The sequence below is a fragment of the Vanessa cardui genome, chromosome 20, assembly GCF_905220365.1.
Source record: "Vanessa cardui chromosome 20, ilVanCard2.1, whole genome shotgun sequence".
Lineage (NCBI taxonomy): Eukaryota > Metazoa > Arthropoda > Insecta > Lepidoptera > Nymphalidae > Vanessa > Vanessa cardui.
Window position 1 is genome coordinate 343,064 of NC_061142.1, and position 12,965 is coordinate 356,028.

General features: G+C 30.4%; 2 protein-coding genes across 3 annotated transcripts in view; one reads left to right on the forward strand and one right to left on the reverse strand.

Annotated features, from left to right (window-relative positions):
• Window positions 1–690: 690 nt before the first annotated feature.
• Window positions 691–12,965, forward strand: part of LOC124538509 (serine/threonine-protein kinase D1) — an 89,046-nt gene continuing 76,771 nt past the window's right edge. For both annotated transcript variants that reach the window (XM_047115592.1, XM_047115593.1), the window contains exon 1: window positions 691–900. The gene's annotated coding sequence lies outside the window, so the exon portion shown is untranslated. The remainder of the gene's footprint in view (window positions 901–12,965) is intronic.
• On the reverse strand, window positions 8,845–12,681 carry LOC124538531 (esterase FE4-like). Its single transcript, XM_047115618.1, has 4 exons — window positions 12,484–12,681; window positions 11,401–11,576; window positions 9,670–10,683; window positions 8,845–9,046 (listed from the first exon to the last, which is right to left on the reverse strand). Exons 1-4 carry the CDS (start codon window positions 12,679–12,681, stop codon window positions 8,845–8,847), a joined length of 1,590 nt encoding a protein of 529 aa, XP_046971574.1.

The window sequence follows — 12,965 nt, forward strand, 5'->3', positions numbered from 1 at the left end:
ATGATTAATATATATTTATTTATAATACCAATACAGCTAAGTTATTAACAAAACGCCATATTTATTCCTACTTCCATTACAATAGATTCTGCATGCAGAAAAAACGCATGCAACGAGTTAAATCATCCAAATAAAAGATTAACATGCAACTGCAATTACAAAAAGCTTAATAAAAATACGACTACCTAAGGAAACTCATTATAGCAATTAATATACAAGTAGGTAGATAGTGAATACTTTTGAGTTATAGCACATCTACCTACTTTGCACTAAATAATATTGTTGTGAAGAGGTAAACAGAAAGTTCAAAGTAGATCAGTTTGTAGAACTTTACACGACCATGCAGAAACCCATCCGTGACTGTTTCAGACGATAATGTTTTAAATTACCGTTATTTAAATTCTTATCAATGTTCGCAAGTTCATCTTTAAGGAATCTTAATAATTTCTTATACGTAGTTTCAATAAATCTGCTTATGCGTAAACCTCTTTTCATTTGCTCTTCAGAAATTGTTTTGATCTTAAATATATGATTTAAAATAATAATTTAAATAGGGTTGAATGTATATTTCTTTAATACTTGAGCAGAACGTGTAAAAACAAAAACAATTAATACTTATGTATGTCATTTTTTTTCTAAGGATAAAAAAATAAAGTGAAATATCAAAAATATATTTCTGAACGGATCTCACGTCATGTTATGGTTATGTCAGTGAAGAGAATGTGACGGGTGGTGCATGTTTTGTCTTTTGTATGTTACTTGTTGATTTTATTAATTAAACCTTACGACAAATGAGTGAAAATTGACTATTCAGTTACTTAGTTAATTATGATATAGTGTTGTGAGTGGATGCTGTGGATTGGACCCAACGTTTTCCATCTCCGGGCGTTGACTGTTCAGGTAACGGGATTTGTTTTTGAGGACGTAGTTAACATGTTTTCATACGAACGTTTTTAAATACAATTATTATACTATTTATATTTGAAAATAGAATGAAGAAATGCAAAGAAACTTCAAGTAAATCTTATTGAAGGTATAAAGTTTGATAAAAAATCGGCAGAACCAGACGCGGATGCACGTTGTTACCACATTCGTCATGTAATCGCAAAAAACCCATGCATTTAGCAAATTAAGTTAACACCAAGTCACAATTCTTGCCTTGGCAGCTTAACAATGTAATTTACCATAAAATTGAGCAATAACTTGAATCTTGAATGAGAGTGATATATTCTGTTTTAATAAACATTTATATATTTAAATTTATGATCTAATCTTATGCTATTCTATTTATTTAAATAGAGATCATTAATATTTATTAATGCAAGCGAATATATAGTTTTTGTTACAAAGCGCTATCACTACTTATTTGATAACAAAAAATACAAATTACAATCGTGACATAGTGAGTCTAGCTCAAATTTCAATTCAGTTGCACGTTCATTTATTAATGCAATGTGAACATAAACATAACATTTGTGATAAAAAAGATGAAAACCAAAGAAACAATGGGTTGATTATCCGTAAGGAAGTATGTATAGATTTTATGAGAATTTAAATTGGATTAGGACTTAAACACTAATATGGAATTTCGATTGTAACGTAATTGTGGCGCACGTTACATGTTTCATCCATTTTTTAAATAATTTCAACATAAAATACTAAATTTCTAACATAGGTTATCGGATGTCATCTGTCATTTGACTTTGACAACCATTTCTAAGGCTATGTTTATGCGTAATTTAAAAATACCGCTAAATTTGACATTTAAAATAAAAATGCACTTTTTATGCATTATGCGTTCCTGACCTAATTGTGATTTATTATCTTTATATTATCTTTGAGATGATCTTTGACATTTGTCTAAGACCTCACTTTCCTTCCGCCTTTTAAGTCGAAATGTGACGCTAAATTATTTTCAAAGTTTTTGTAACTTTTATTTGGTTTAAACTATTGAATATTGTTGAAAATTGAAGTTTTAAGGCACGATATGTCTTAATTTAAATAATTGGAAGTAAATCCACGTCGGATTACAAAAATTAATTTGGATATTTGTCGCCTCGTGGTAAGTCGAAAAACTTTCTTCGAAATTTCAATTTATTTCAATTGTTCGGTTTCGTAACAACGATTGTGGTTCTTTACAGGGAATCTTTAGAATATTTCCCATGATGCATTTTATTATTTTTGGAAAATAACCGGGATTGACCGGGTAAGTTGGTTGAATTATTAAAGTGAAACTATAGATTTTCGAAATTCGTGTTAGGTTCTAATTAGAATTGTTTCTCTTTTGCAGTTATTTTCAACCATTATTTTCGACAATTATTTTCAATGGTTATTTTCACCAGTTATTTTCGAAATTTATTTTCTGCAGTTATTTTCTACAACTTTATTATCGTGGATGATTCCTCGAATTATTCTCTTTGGCTGTATCTTCGAGTGGATTATTTTCAACGCTTTTCGAAGAACTCATGAACTTTATTTCTTTGGATATTTTGAAGATTAAATTTTAGAAACCGTACACCGTAAAGGAAGTGAAAACTTTATAACATTTATTTAACTTCTGGATTTCGGTATGTAATTTTTACATATTTATTTTTACCGCAATTTTGGAACTTCGTGGGATTTAGTATACATTTTTATAACTTTATGAAAATTTGGCATTCAAACATTTTTTTTTAAGGATATTTATACATTATTGTAACGTTATTTAAACTTCATTTTTGACTTGTTTGTAACTTTTATTACATAACTTAGTCTAACTTTAAAATATTTTTGCTAACTTTAAAACATTTACAATAAGTAAATATTTAATTAAGATTAGTGAATTTAAATGGATGTAAACATCCAGGCGCCCGATTTTGTTACTGCTGTTACTTTAAGACTTTTTAATTGTTAAAATTATTTTGATATATTCTTTTGAATAAATTAATTTGGAACATAGATTTGCCTTTTCTGTAAATCTACTTGTAATGTTGAAGGGTTATTTAACTGACTTCCGGTGCACTTTCTTTCGAGGATTTGTTTAATTTAAAAACCTTGTCCAGCTCTACCGCATTTTTAGTTTGCCTCGAAGAAAATTAACATTTTTTAAATTTAAATTTATTTTTAGCCAATTATATATTACAATTGGCCCCCCTTCAAAATTTAAACATTACAATTGGCGCCCGAACAGGGACCTGAATTACAATTAAAGCTCTTGTAAAGTATTGAATATGTACTATGTATTTACATATGTATAATTTTTGTTAAAATAATTTTGTACTAAATACTAATGTTAAGTATTTATGTAATTTGAATGCCAAGTTTATAACTTTTTTATGTTTTGAAGTAAAGCTTTTCGTTCCATTATATTCGATTATATTCTAGGACATAACCATGACTGACAGAGATGAATTAACTCTTAAACCATCTATTGATGATAGTGGTGACAAAAATTTAACTCCTAATATTATTAATGTAGAACATTCTCAGATGTTAGAGACGAACATTTCTCAGGCGAAGCCTTCTGCTTCTAATGATTTAGTAGACTTGTCGGCAGACTTGCCACAATTTTTTAGTAACACTTTATCTATGAATAATAAACAACCTCAATACTATAAACGAGTAGATTTGTCTAAGTTTAAATATAAATTTAATGGTAAAATGTGCGTACGTGAATTTTTGTTAACGTTTGAAGAATACTGTGTGAGTCGAGATATTAGTGATGACCAAATATTGCCATGCTTTACTGAAGTAGTAACTGACATTGCTCTCAAGTGGTTTAGATCTATTCGTGGTTCACTTAATTCTTGGAAACATCTTAAACTAGAATTACTAAAGCGTTTTGACAAACTAGATTTTGATTATCAACTTGAATATAATTTAAGAATTAGAAAACAGAAACAAAATGAAACTTTATCAGATTTTATTATTGAAATTGTAGATATGTCAAATAGACTAACTTATCCTTTATCTGAGCATACTTTATTGGAAATATTGAAACATAACATGCTGCCTAGCTACTCTATTCATTTGGTAGGTCGTTCAATAAATTATATTGATGATTTAGTAAAACTTTCAAAACAGATTGATGAATTTCGAATATTAAATAATAAACATAGTTATAATAACTCAGATTTCAAGACTAAGCATATTAATTCAGTTCAAACATTAACTTGTTTAAAATGTAAAGAAATTGGACATACTTATAAAAAGTGTAAAAAGATTCCAGGCACTATATGTTTTAAATGTGGTAAATTAAATGTTATCACTAAATTTTGCAATAATTGTACCCTTCCAAAAAACGAGTAAGGTTTTGTCAGACACAGGTCCTTAATAAAGAATCAGTTGATCTGACAAATATTAAAATTTCTAGACCCAATGCTTCTGAAATTCGTGAAGATTTCTCTAATTGGTGTAATTATTTAAAACTATTTTTCTCAATGAATAAATTTGCTCCCGTTTTGTTTACTAAAAATAGCGACACACGTCCATTTTTAAAATTTCAAGTTTGTGGTAAATCATTTACAGGTTTATTGGATAGTGGTGCTAATAAAAGCGTACTAGGTTGTAATAGTCACTTGCAATTTCTAAATTTAGGATTCAAACTTAAGACTAGTAGTTATAAAGCTTGTACTGCTGATGGTAGTTCACAAGACGTTTTAGGTACTATAGATATTCCAATTACTTGTGACAATGTAACTCGCATTGTAGAATTCATGGTAGTTCCCTCACTAAATCCAGAAATAATTCTAGGATTCGATTTTTGGCTCGCATTTAATTTAGCTCATGAATTATTTAAAAACATAACTTTTGAAAATAAGAATTCAATAATTATAAATTCTGTAACTTCTGTAGTTCAACTTTCTTCTTCTGAAAAAGAACAATTAAATAATATTATAAAACTGTTTGAAGAAATTTCTTATGAAAAGAAAGGTTTAAGTTTAACATATTTAACTAAGCATAAAATCATATTCTGGACACAGATATATTTGCACAGTATTAGATGTATTTTCTAAGTATTGTTGGTTAAATCCATTATGTAATGCTACCACAAAATCCATATGTAGATTTTTAGAAAAGGATATTTTTCTTAAATTTGGTTGTCCAAAAATCATAATTTGTGATAATGGTGCTCAATTTACTTCTAAACATTTTGTACAATTTTTGAAAAGCTTTAATATAAATAAAATATTTTATAACACTTTATATACACCTCAGAATAATCCAGTTGAACGTTATCATAAAACGTTAGAAACTTGCATAGCATGTTTTGTTCATGATGATCATAGAACTTGGTCAAAATTTTTATGCCATATTCAATTAGCTTTGAATAGCAGTATTCATTTAGCTACTGAATTTACTCCCAATTTTCTTATGTTTGGTCGTGAAGTCATAATTGATGCTTCATTACATCGTTTCAGTAATTCATTTACAAATTTAAATGAAGTCGAATTTGGTAATCGTAGAACTTATGCACAAAGTTTAGATTCCTTAAGTTCAATTTTTGATTTAGTAACCAAATCTTTATTTAAAGCTTATAAAAAGAATGCTTTATATTATAATAAAGGAAGGAAAGTCATTTCCTATGAGTCAGGTGATATAGTTTGGAGAAGAAATTTCATTTTGTCTAATGCCTCTCAATATTTTTCGGCTAAACTTGCTCCTAAGTTTATAAAATCTCAAATAATAGAGAAGATTTCTAATAATGTTTATATATTAAAAGATTTAGAGAAAGGTACTGTTGGTCGTTATCATATTAAAGATATTATTAAAATATAGTTTTGGATTAATTCTAAAATAATTTGTAGATTTATATTTGGATTTGGAATAAAAAGGGCATTGTTAGAGAAGAATGAGCGAGAAGTATGACAGAGTTAGCCCTGAACTTGTGAGTAGATTGAGTGATAGGATTCCTATTTGAATATCCTTTCTACAAATGTATTTTACTAAAGTATACTTAGGACATTTTAGATTCTCATTAAAATATTTCCGAATATTTCTTTTGACTCATAAGATCTTATACATTTTTTGTAATATTTTTTGAATATTGTTTTTGCAATATTTTTGTGTTTATACTTTTGTATATAACATTTTGTTTGTGTATTTTGTACATTACATTTTTGATATTTGTGTAGAACCTTATTACATATTTTAGTAATAAGTTATTTTTGGTTGAAGTTTTATAGAAATAATCCTTCATATTGGATTATTGCCTATGACTTTAGTCCAGCTTGGTTTTGTTTTGGATATTCCGATTTTGTGAATTTTCCAATAACATTTTTTTTGGAACAATTGTTTGTTGTTTTGTTCTGTGCTCGGAAAGCTGGTGGAGTTGAGCCGGTCACAGACATATTTTTTGGTAACTTTGTTCTGTGCTCGGGAAACTGGTGGTGTTGAGCCGGTCACAGACACCCATTTTTTGGAAGTTTTGTTTAACTGTGTTCGAAAAGCTGATGGTGTAGAGTCGGTCACAGTTAGAACTATTTTTTGTATGCTCTCGTGTTCGGAAAGTCGTATTGAGTTGCGTCGGCCACGTTAGTCATATCTTTTGTTTTTAATTGAAACCATTTTGAGGTTGGTGTTCTTGTTATGCCAATTAGTGTATATTGCGTAGACCCAACATTTTATTAAAAAAAAAAAAAAAAAATATTTTCCATCTTTCGAGTAAGGTAATACTTCATAATTTCCTACTCTAAATGAAACAAGTTTTATTAGACAGCTCATTGCTTTCGAGTGAGGCTATATTGAGTGCTCATCTCCAAGGTTAAGGTGTTTGATAATTACTTTTACTTATCACATTTGCTGAATAGAGTTAAGTTAGACAACTTTTTGCTTTCGAGTGAGACTACATTAAAGTTCTCATCTCTAGGGTACTGTCTAACGATTACTTTTGTTTAGAATTGTTTAGAAATAACTTTTGTTACAGTTTGGTATGGATTATTGTTTTCCATATTTTACTAACTTTTGTAGAGTTACTATTTGTTATGTCACTCTAATATTTTGATTGATAGAGTCGGTCTCTACCTCTTTCGTAGAGTCGAATAAAAGAGTCTCTCAGGTTGAGCTCCTCTTTTATTTTTTGGTTGGGGGGTAATGTAACGTAATTGTGGCGCACGTTACATGTTTCATCCATTTTTTAAATAATTTCAACATAAAATACTAAATTTCTAACATAGGTTATCGGATGTCATCTGTCATTTGACTTTGACAACCATTTCTAAGGCTATGTTTATGCGTAATTTAAAAATACCGCTAAATTTGACATTTAAAATAAAAATGCACTTTTTATGCATTATGCGTTCCTGACCTAATTGTGATTTATTATCTTTATATTATCTTTGAGATGATCTTTGACATTTGTCTAAGACCTCACTTTCCTTCCGCCTTTTAAGTCGAAATGTGACGCTAAATTATTTTCAAAGTTTTTGTAACTTTTATTTGGTTTAAACTATTGAATATTGTTGAAAATTGAAGTTTTAAGGCACGATATGTCTTAATTTAAATAATTGGAAGTAAATCCACGTCGGATTACAAAAATTAATTTGGATATTTGTCGCCTCGTGGTAAGTCGAAAAACTTTCTTCGAAATTTCAATTTATTTCAATTGTTCGGTTTCGTAACAACGATTGTGGTTCTTTACAGGGAATCTTTAGAATATTTCCCATGATGCATTTTATTATTTTTGGAAAATAACCGGGATTGACCGGGTAAGTTGGTTGAATTATTAAAGTGAAACTATAGATTTTCGAAATTCGTGTTAGGTTCTAATTAGAATTGTTTCTCTTTTGCAGTTATTTTCAACCATTATTTTCGACAATTATTTTCAATGGTTATTTTCACCAGTTATTTTCGAAATTTATTTTCTGCAGTTATTTTCTACAACTTTATTATCGTGGATGATTCCTCGAATTATTCTCTTTGGCTGTATCTTCGAGTGGATTATTTTCAACGCTTTTCGAAGAACTCATGAACTTTATTTCTTTGGATATTTTGAAGATTAAATTTTAGAAACCGTACACCGTAAAGGAAGTGAAAACTTTATAACATTTATTTAACTTCTGGATTTCGGTATGTAATTTTTACATATTTATTTTTACCGCAATTTTGGAACTTCGTGGGATTTAGTATACATTTTTATAACTTTATGAAAATTTGGCATTCAAACATTTTTTTTTAAGGATATTTATACATTATTGTAACGTTATTTAAACTTCATTTTTGACTTGTTTGTAACTTTTATTACATAACTTAGTCTAACTTTAAAATATTTTTGCTAACTTTAAAACATTTACAATAAGTAAATATTTAATTAAGATTAGTGAATTTAAATGGATGTAAACATCCAGGCGCCCGATTTTGTTACTGCTGTTACTTTAAGACTTTTTAATTGTTAAAATTATTTTGATATATTCTTTTGAATAAATTAATTTGGAACATAGATTTGCCTTTTCTGTAAATCTACTTGTAATGTTGAAGGGTTATTTAACTGACTTCCGGTGCACTTTCTTTCGAGGATTTGTTTAATTTAAAAACCTTGTCCAGCTCTACCGCATTTTTAGTTTGCCTCGAAGAAAATTAACATTTTTTAAATTTAAATTTATTTTTAGCCAATTATATATTACAATTGGCCCCCCTTCAAAATTTAAACATTACACGATAATATTATATATATTTTTTTATTGCTCACCTAGCTCTCTTTATATATGAAAAATGGGATTTATGTATTTTTGCTCACAATACACACTCGGATATCCACTAACAGTACCACAATTATTGGAAATATAACTGATATAACCTCTAAATATTAAATATGCATATATATACTAAGTTATAAGTGAATGAATTGCTTAAATTCAAGTTATTGCATCATTCAAAAGTATGAGTATAAAACTTGTTGTAAATCCGATCCCAGAAAGTATACTGCTGGCCTGTTAATTCTTCACTTCTCATGTTTCTGTTGAAGACGAGGCAAGGTATGTTGCGCAGGATGATGGTACCATCCACGGTGTGAGTGACCACCGGCTGCCAAATTTCCGGTATGAGAGGTGTAGTTAGAGGAGTGGGATCGCTAAAATTAGAAAATTCATTTGTTATATATTAGAGAATATTCAATTATTAGCAATTTCCGAGTAAATATTATATTCATTGACATCATGTAAAATAAAGTGTAACTATTTTATTTTTATGATTGTTTTAGGTAATTTATCAAATAAAAATTTAAGGCCACTTTTATTTAGGCTGTTTCCATGTTATTATTTATTTGTGCCCTGGTGGTGTACAATAAAATATAAAGTATATATTAAAACATTACATGATGACCAAAGCAAGTTTTTACTTTACAAGTGAAAATATTTACTTAGTAGGTCTGTGTGTAAGCCTGCCAGGGCTATCACCTATTTATTAGATGTTATACCACCTAATAACTCTACTTGGTACTGTGTGTTGATTGACAGGTGAGTTGGTATAACTACAGGCACAAAGTTATGTAATTTAAATGCCTAAAATTGGTGGTGCACTGGTAATGTACTGATGAAATTTAGAAAGTGAGAGATGTCTAAAGTTGATTATTATAATTTTCTGTCATGTGGCATATTTTTTCAATTTAAGTAAATAAAAACACGCTTTTAAACTGAATCTTTCATTATTAATTTGCTATTAATAATAATGCTGAGTTAAATAATTGCAACTTACCCAAGTTTAATAAAATTTGTCCATAGTGTGACTAGTCTCTCCGTAACAACTTCATCATGATCATCTCTAAAATCATTATGATTAAAATACATAAATATGTCTCCGGGGCTAGCACCGGCAATTTTGACGTTCTTGTTTCTACTGATGCTTCCTTTGTACACAAATTTCATCAAGAAAACCGGATTACCATTACTGGCATAGCTTGCAGCTGATTTAACTACAGGATATTCCAAGAAGACATCATTAATAAAGTCCAAGTAGCTATGAATGATACTATCTGTTAATTCTACTTCTGCAAAATAGAAGTCTTTGACTAGTTTTGCAATTTTGCTCTTCGTGACCTCGTCTTCAAAAACTAAATCGTTTGGAAGTAGAGCCTGAAAGTCCTCTGGTATATTCTGAAACCTTTCATCATCACCGGTTATTATTCTTACTTCTTCAGCATTTGTATAGACAATCATCATTGGAATATGCTGATAGTGCTTACTTTGCAATACATCTCTTGGATCTTTATCTATTATGCTGTGAGATAAACGTAGTTCTTTTTCCACGCAAGGTAAGAACATCTTAGAAGAATTCACGAGTTTCTTCACAGGAAGCTGATAGAAGTCTTTGAAAGTGTCCACGCTGGCATTTTCAATTCCCAAACTTTTTGCCAAATTAATTACGTCTGTGATCGGGTCGTGTGTTATTGTGGTCGGTGATAAAACTGATCCAGATTCTATTATAGCCTTTTGGAAGAGGTCAGCTGTTAAACCAGATAGCAAAAGTATTTCTATGGAGGCAGCGCCCGTCCCGGTTCCGTAAACAGTGACGTCCAACGGATTACCGCCAAATTTCGCGATGTTTCTCTGGACCCAATACAATGCCGCTACTTGGTCTTTCAAACCGGCGTTCCCGGGTGCAGCCTCAGTTCTTAAACATAAAAATCCAAGAACACCGAGTCTGTAATTGAAACTAACAAACACAAATCTTCGTTCAAGTAGTTTTAAAGGACCCTTGAAAGAACCCCACCTGAAAACAATTTGCTGTTTGTAAAACTGTATTAACTAAAGAAACACATTCCTGGTTGCTGCAGACCGGCTCAAAGTTATGGGATTATCATATTTACTGATAAATTAGAATTACGTTAAAATCTATTTTCAATTTATCATACGGAGTTTTAGACGACGACGATTTCAACTAGATATTTATCTCACTGAATAATAATTTATTACTGATAGAATTATACATATGTCAAATAACTTATACGAATATTTCATAATTAATTTGATCGCTTTAGCAAAGTTTTCGTATAATTACTAATACGTTCTCATTACTTATTTGATTATAAAAAATTCTGAACTTTGAATAATTAGTTAACAGAAGAAAGAAATAAATTTATTATTAATTTTAAAAGTTTATAGGCTAGGTAAGTGTATAGGTTTGACGTTTATAAAATAAAATATATTGTATGTTTCTTTAACACTTCATTTGCTGCAAAATTATCACGACAATATTTTTCACTAATTTATTTGATGAGTAAGGAGCCAGTGCAACTACAGTAACAAGAGACATAACATCATAGTTCCCAAGGTTACTGGTATATTGGCATGTAATTAATAATTGAATTTGCTTAATACGCTAAAGTATAATCAGTAATGAGCACATACCATCAGGAGGTGCCCCATTTGTTAAACCGCAGTTTTTCTAACGCATTTGACTTGTTTGTAAAGTTTAATGAAGACGTACCCTTTTTGAAAAACACCATCATGGAAGTGTACAATGACAGGAAGTGACGTAGCGTTCTCTGGCGTGAATACATTCACCACCAGGCAGTTCTCATCTCCGGAGCCGTCCGGTTGGGGGCACTTGACTCGGTGCGTGGCTTCGAATATACCACTCCAGGGTAATGTTGGCTTCGGTGCCTGAGAATTTTACTTAAATAAACATGAATGCGCTCATATCTATCCTCATGTAAAAACGTTGTCTACGATATATATTTTTTGGAAAAGACCGCCTTATGTTGTCCTCTCTATGTACACTAATATACGTATTAATCTAATTCGTGGTAGGATGTGTGCAAGCCTGAAGCTCTGAAGGCACGACCGACTTATCACAATGTATAGTATTATATTCTTCATTAAAAATATGCATAAGTACCATTTATAATAAGAAATCTTAATTTGTAAATGTTAGTTTTACAATTAATTGGAACCTGGTAAATCCCTAGTATACAAATACTAATAAATTATTAAATGCGATTCTTTTGGACCTTGAACTATTTTATATGAAGTTGGATTTTTATAAATTGTTTCCATGTAAATACATTTCATCTATCCACAATGAGTACGTTAAACTGTTTAACATAAATAATAATTATGGAATACATTAAGTTTTTACCCATATTAATTATACTGTGGCTAACTCTTTCTTTTAATTCGTTTAAAGTTAATCTGGATGCCAAGATTTCAAAATCAATTAGCCATTAATCCCACTTCTTGTCACTTTAGCGATATATTGCGTCTGCTATCGTAAACCTTTGCCTAAAAAATTTCATTGTATGATTTATGGTTCATGAGTATAGATACAATCGTAGAACCGGTACTAATAAGGAACGTACATTCACAATGAACCAGAAATATTGTATCATTAACGAGATTATTTGGAAGTCTTATCAGACAACTTTACTGTAATGTAGGTTTTTAATTAATTAAACATTATTATTATTAGATTACGCGCGTAAACATTATTTCCCAATTAACTTACCCAGCTGATACAATCTAACAGCTCCGCAAATTAGATTTGCGTGTATCATCAAACGAAACAACTGACCTTAAACCTGTCGTAACGCGTGGGCGGGCGGGCGTAGGGTATGCCGAGGTAGGCGTAGTGCGGTGGGTGGGGTGCATAGTACCCCCGCACTATGCCCTGTGTCGTCATCACGTCCCTGTACCGCGCCAGTGGGTTTGGTGGAGTGCGACCGACAACCCCGCATGCCAACAGGTGGACTATGAGCACTTTACTAATCATGCCTCGAGCTACTCGACCATCGGGTGACGTTCAGACCATTACATCATACTAACACTAACAGAAGTGTGAATGTTTTAAGTGAGCTTGTGGTTTTGTGATACTTCCTGAATTATCGGTGAGTCCTTATTCTCCTACAGTGAATTCGGTTATGGATACAATAACAATTACGCCATCTATGTGCTGTTATTATCATAACAAACCATTAAACTGTCCAAAACATCCATTTCGCGTCGATTTAAATCGTGTTGTAAAGTGCAATGTAAAACAAAATATTGTGCTTCAGA

Coding starts and splice junctions, on each gene's coding strand:
- LOC124538531 (XM_047115618.1), bottom strand. CDS start 12,681: ATGATTAGTAAAGTGCTCATAGTCCACCTGTTGGCATGCGGGGTTGTC. Junction 11,577..12,483: donor CGCGTTACGACAGGTTTAAG/GTCAGTTGTTTC, acceptor TAAAATTCTCAG/GCACCGAAGCCAACATTACC. Junction 10,684..11,400: donor GATGGTGTTTTTCAAAAAGG/GTACGTCTTCAT, acceptor AATTGTTTTCAG/GTGGGGTTCTTTCAAGGGTC.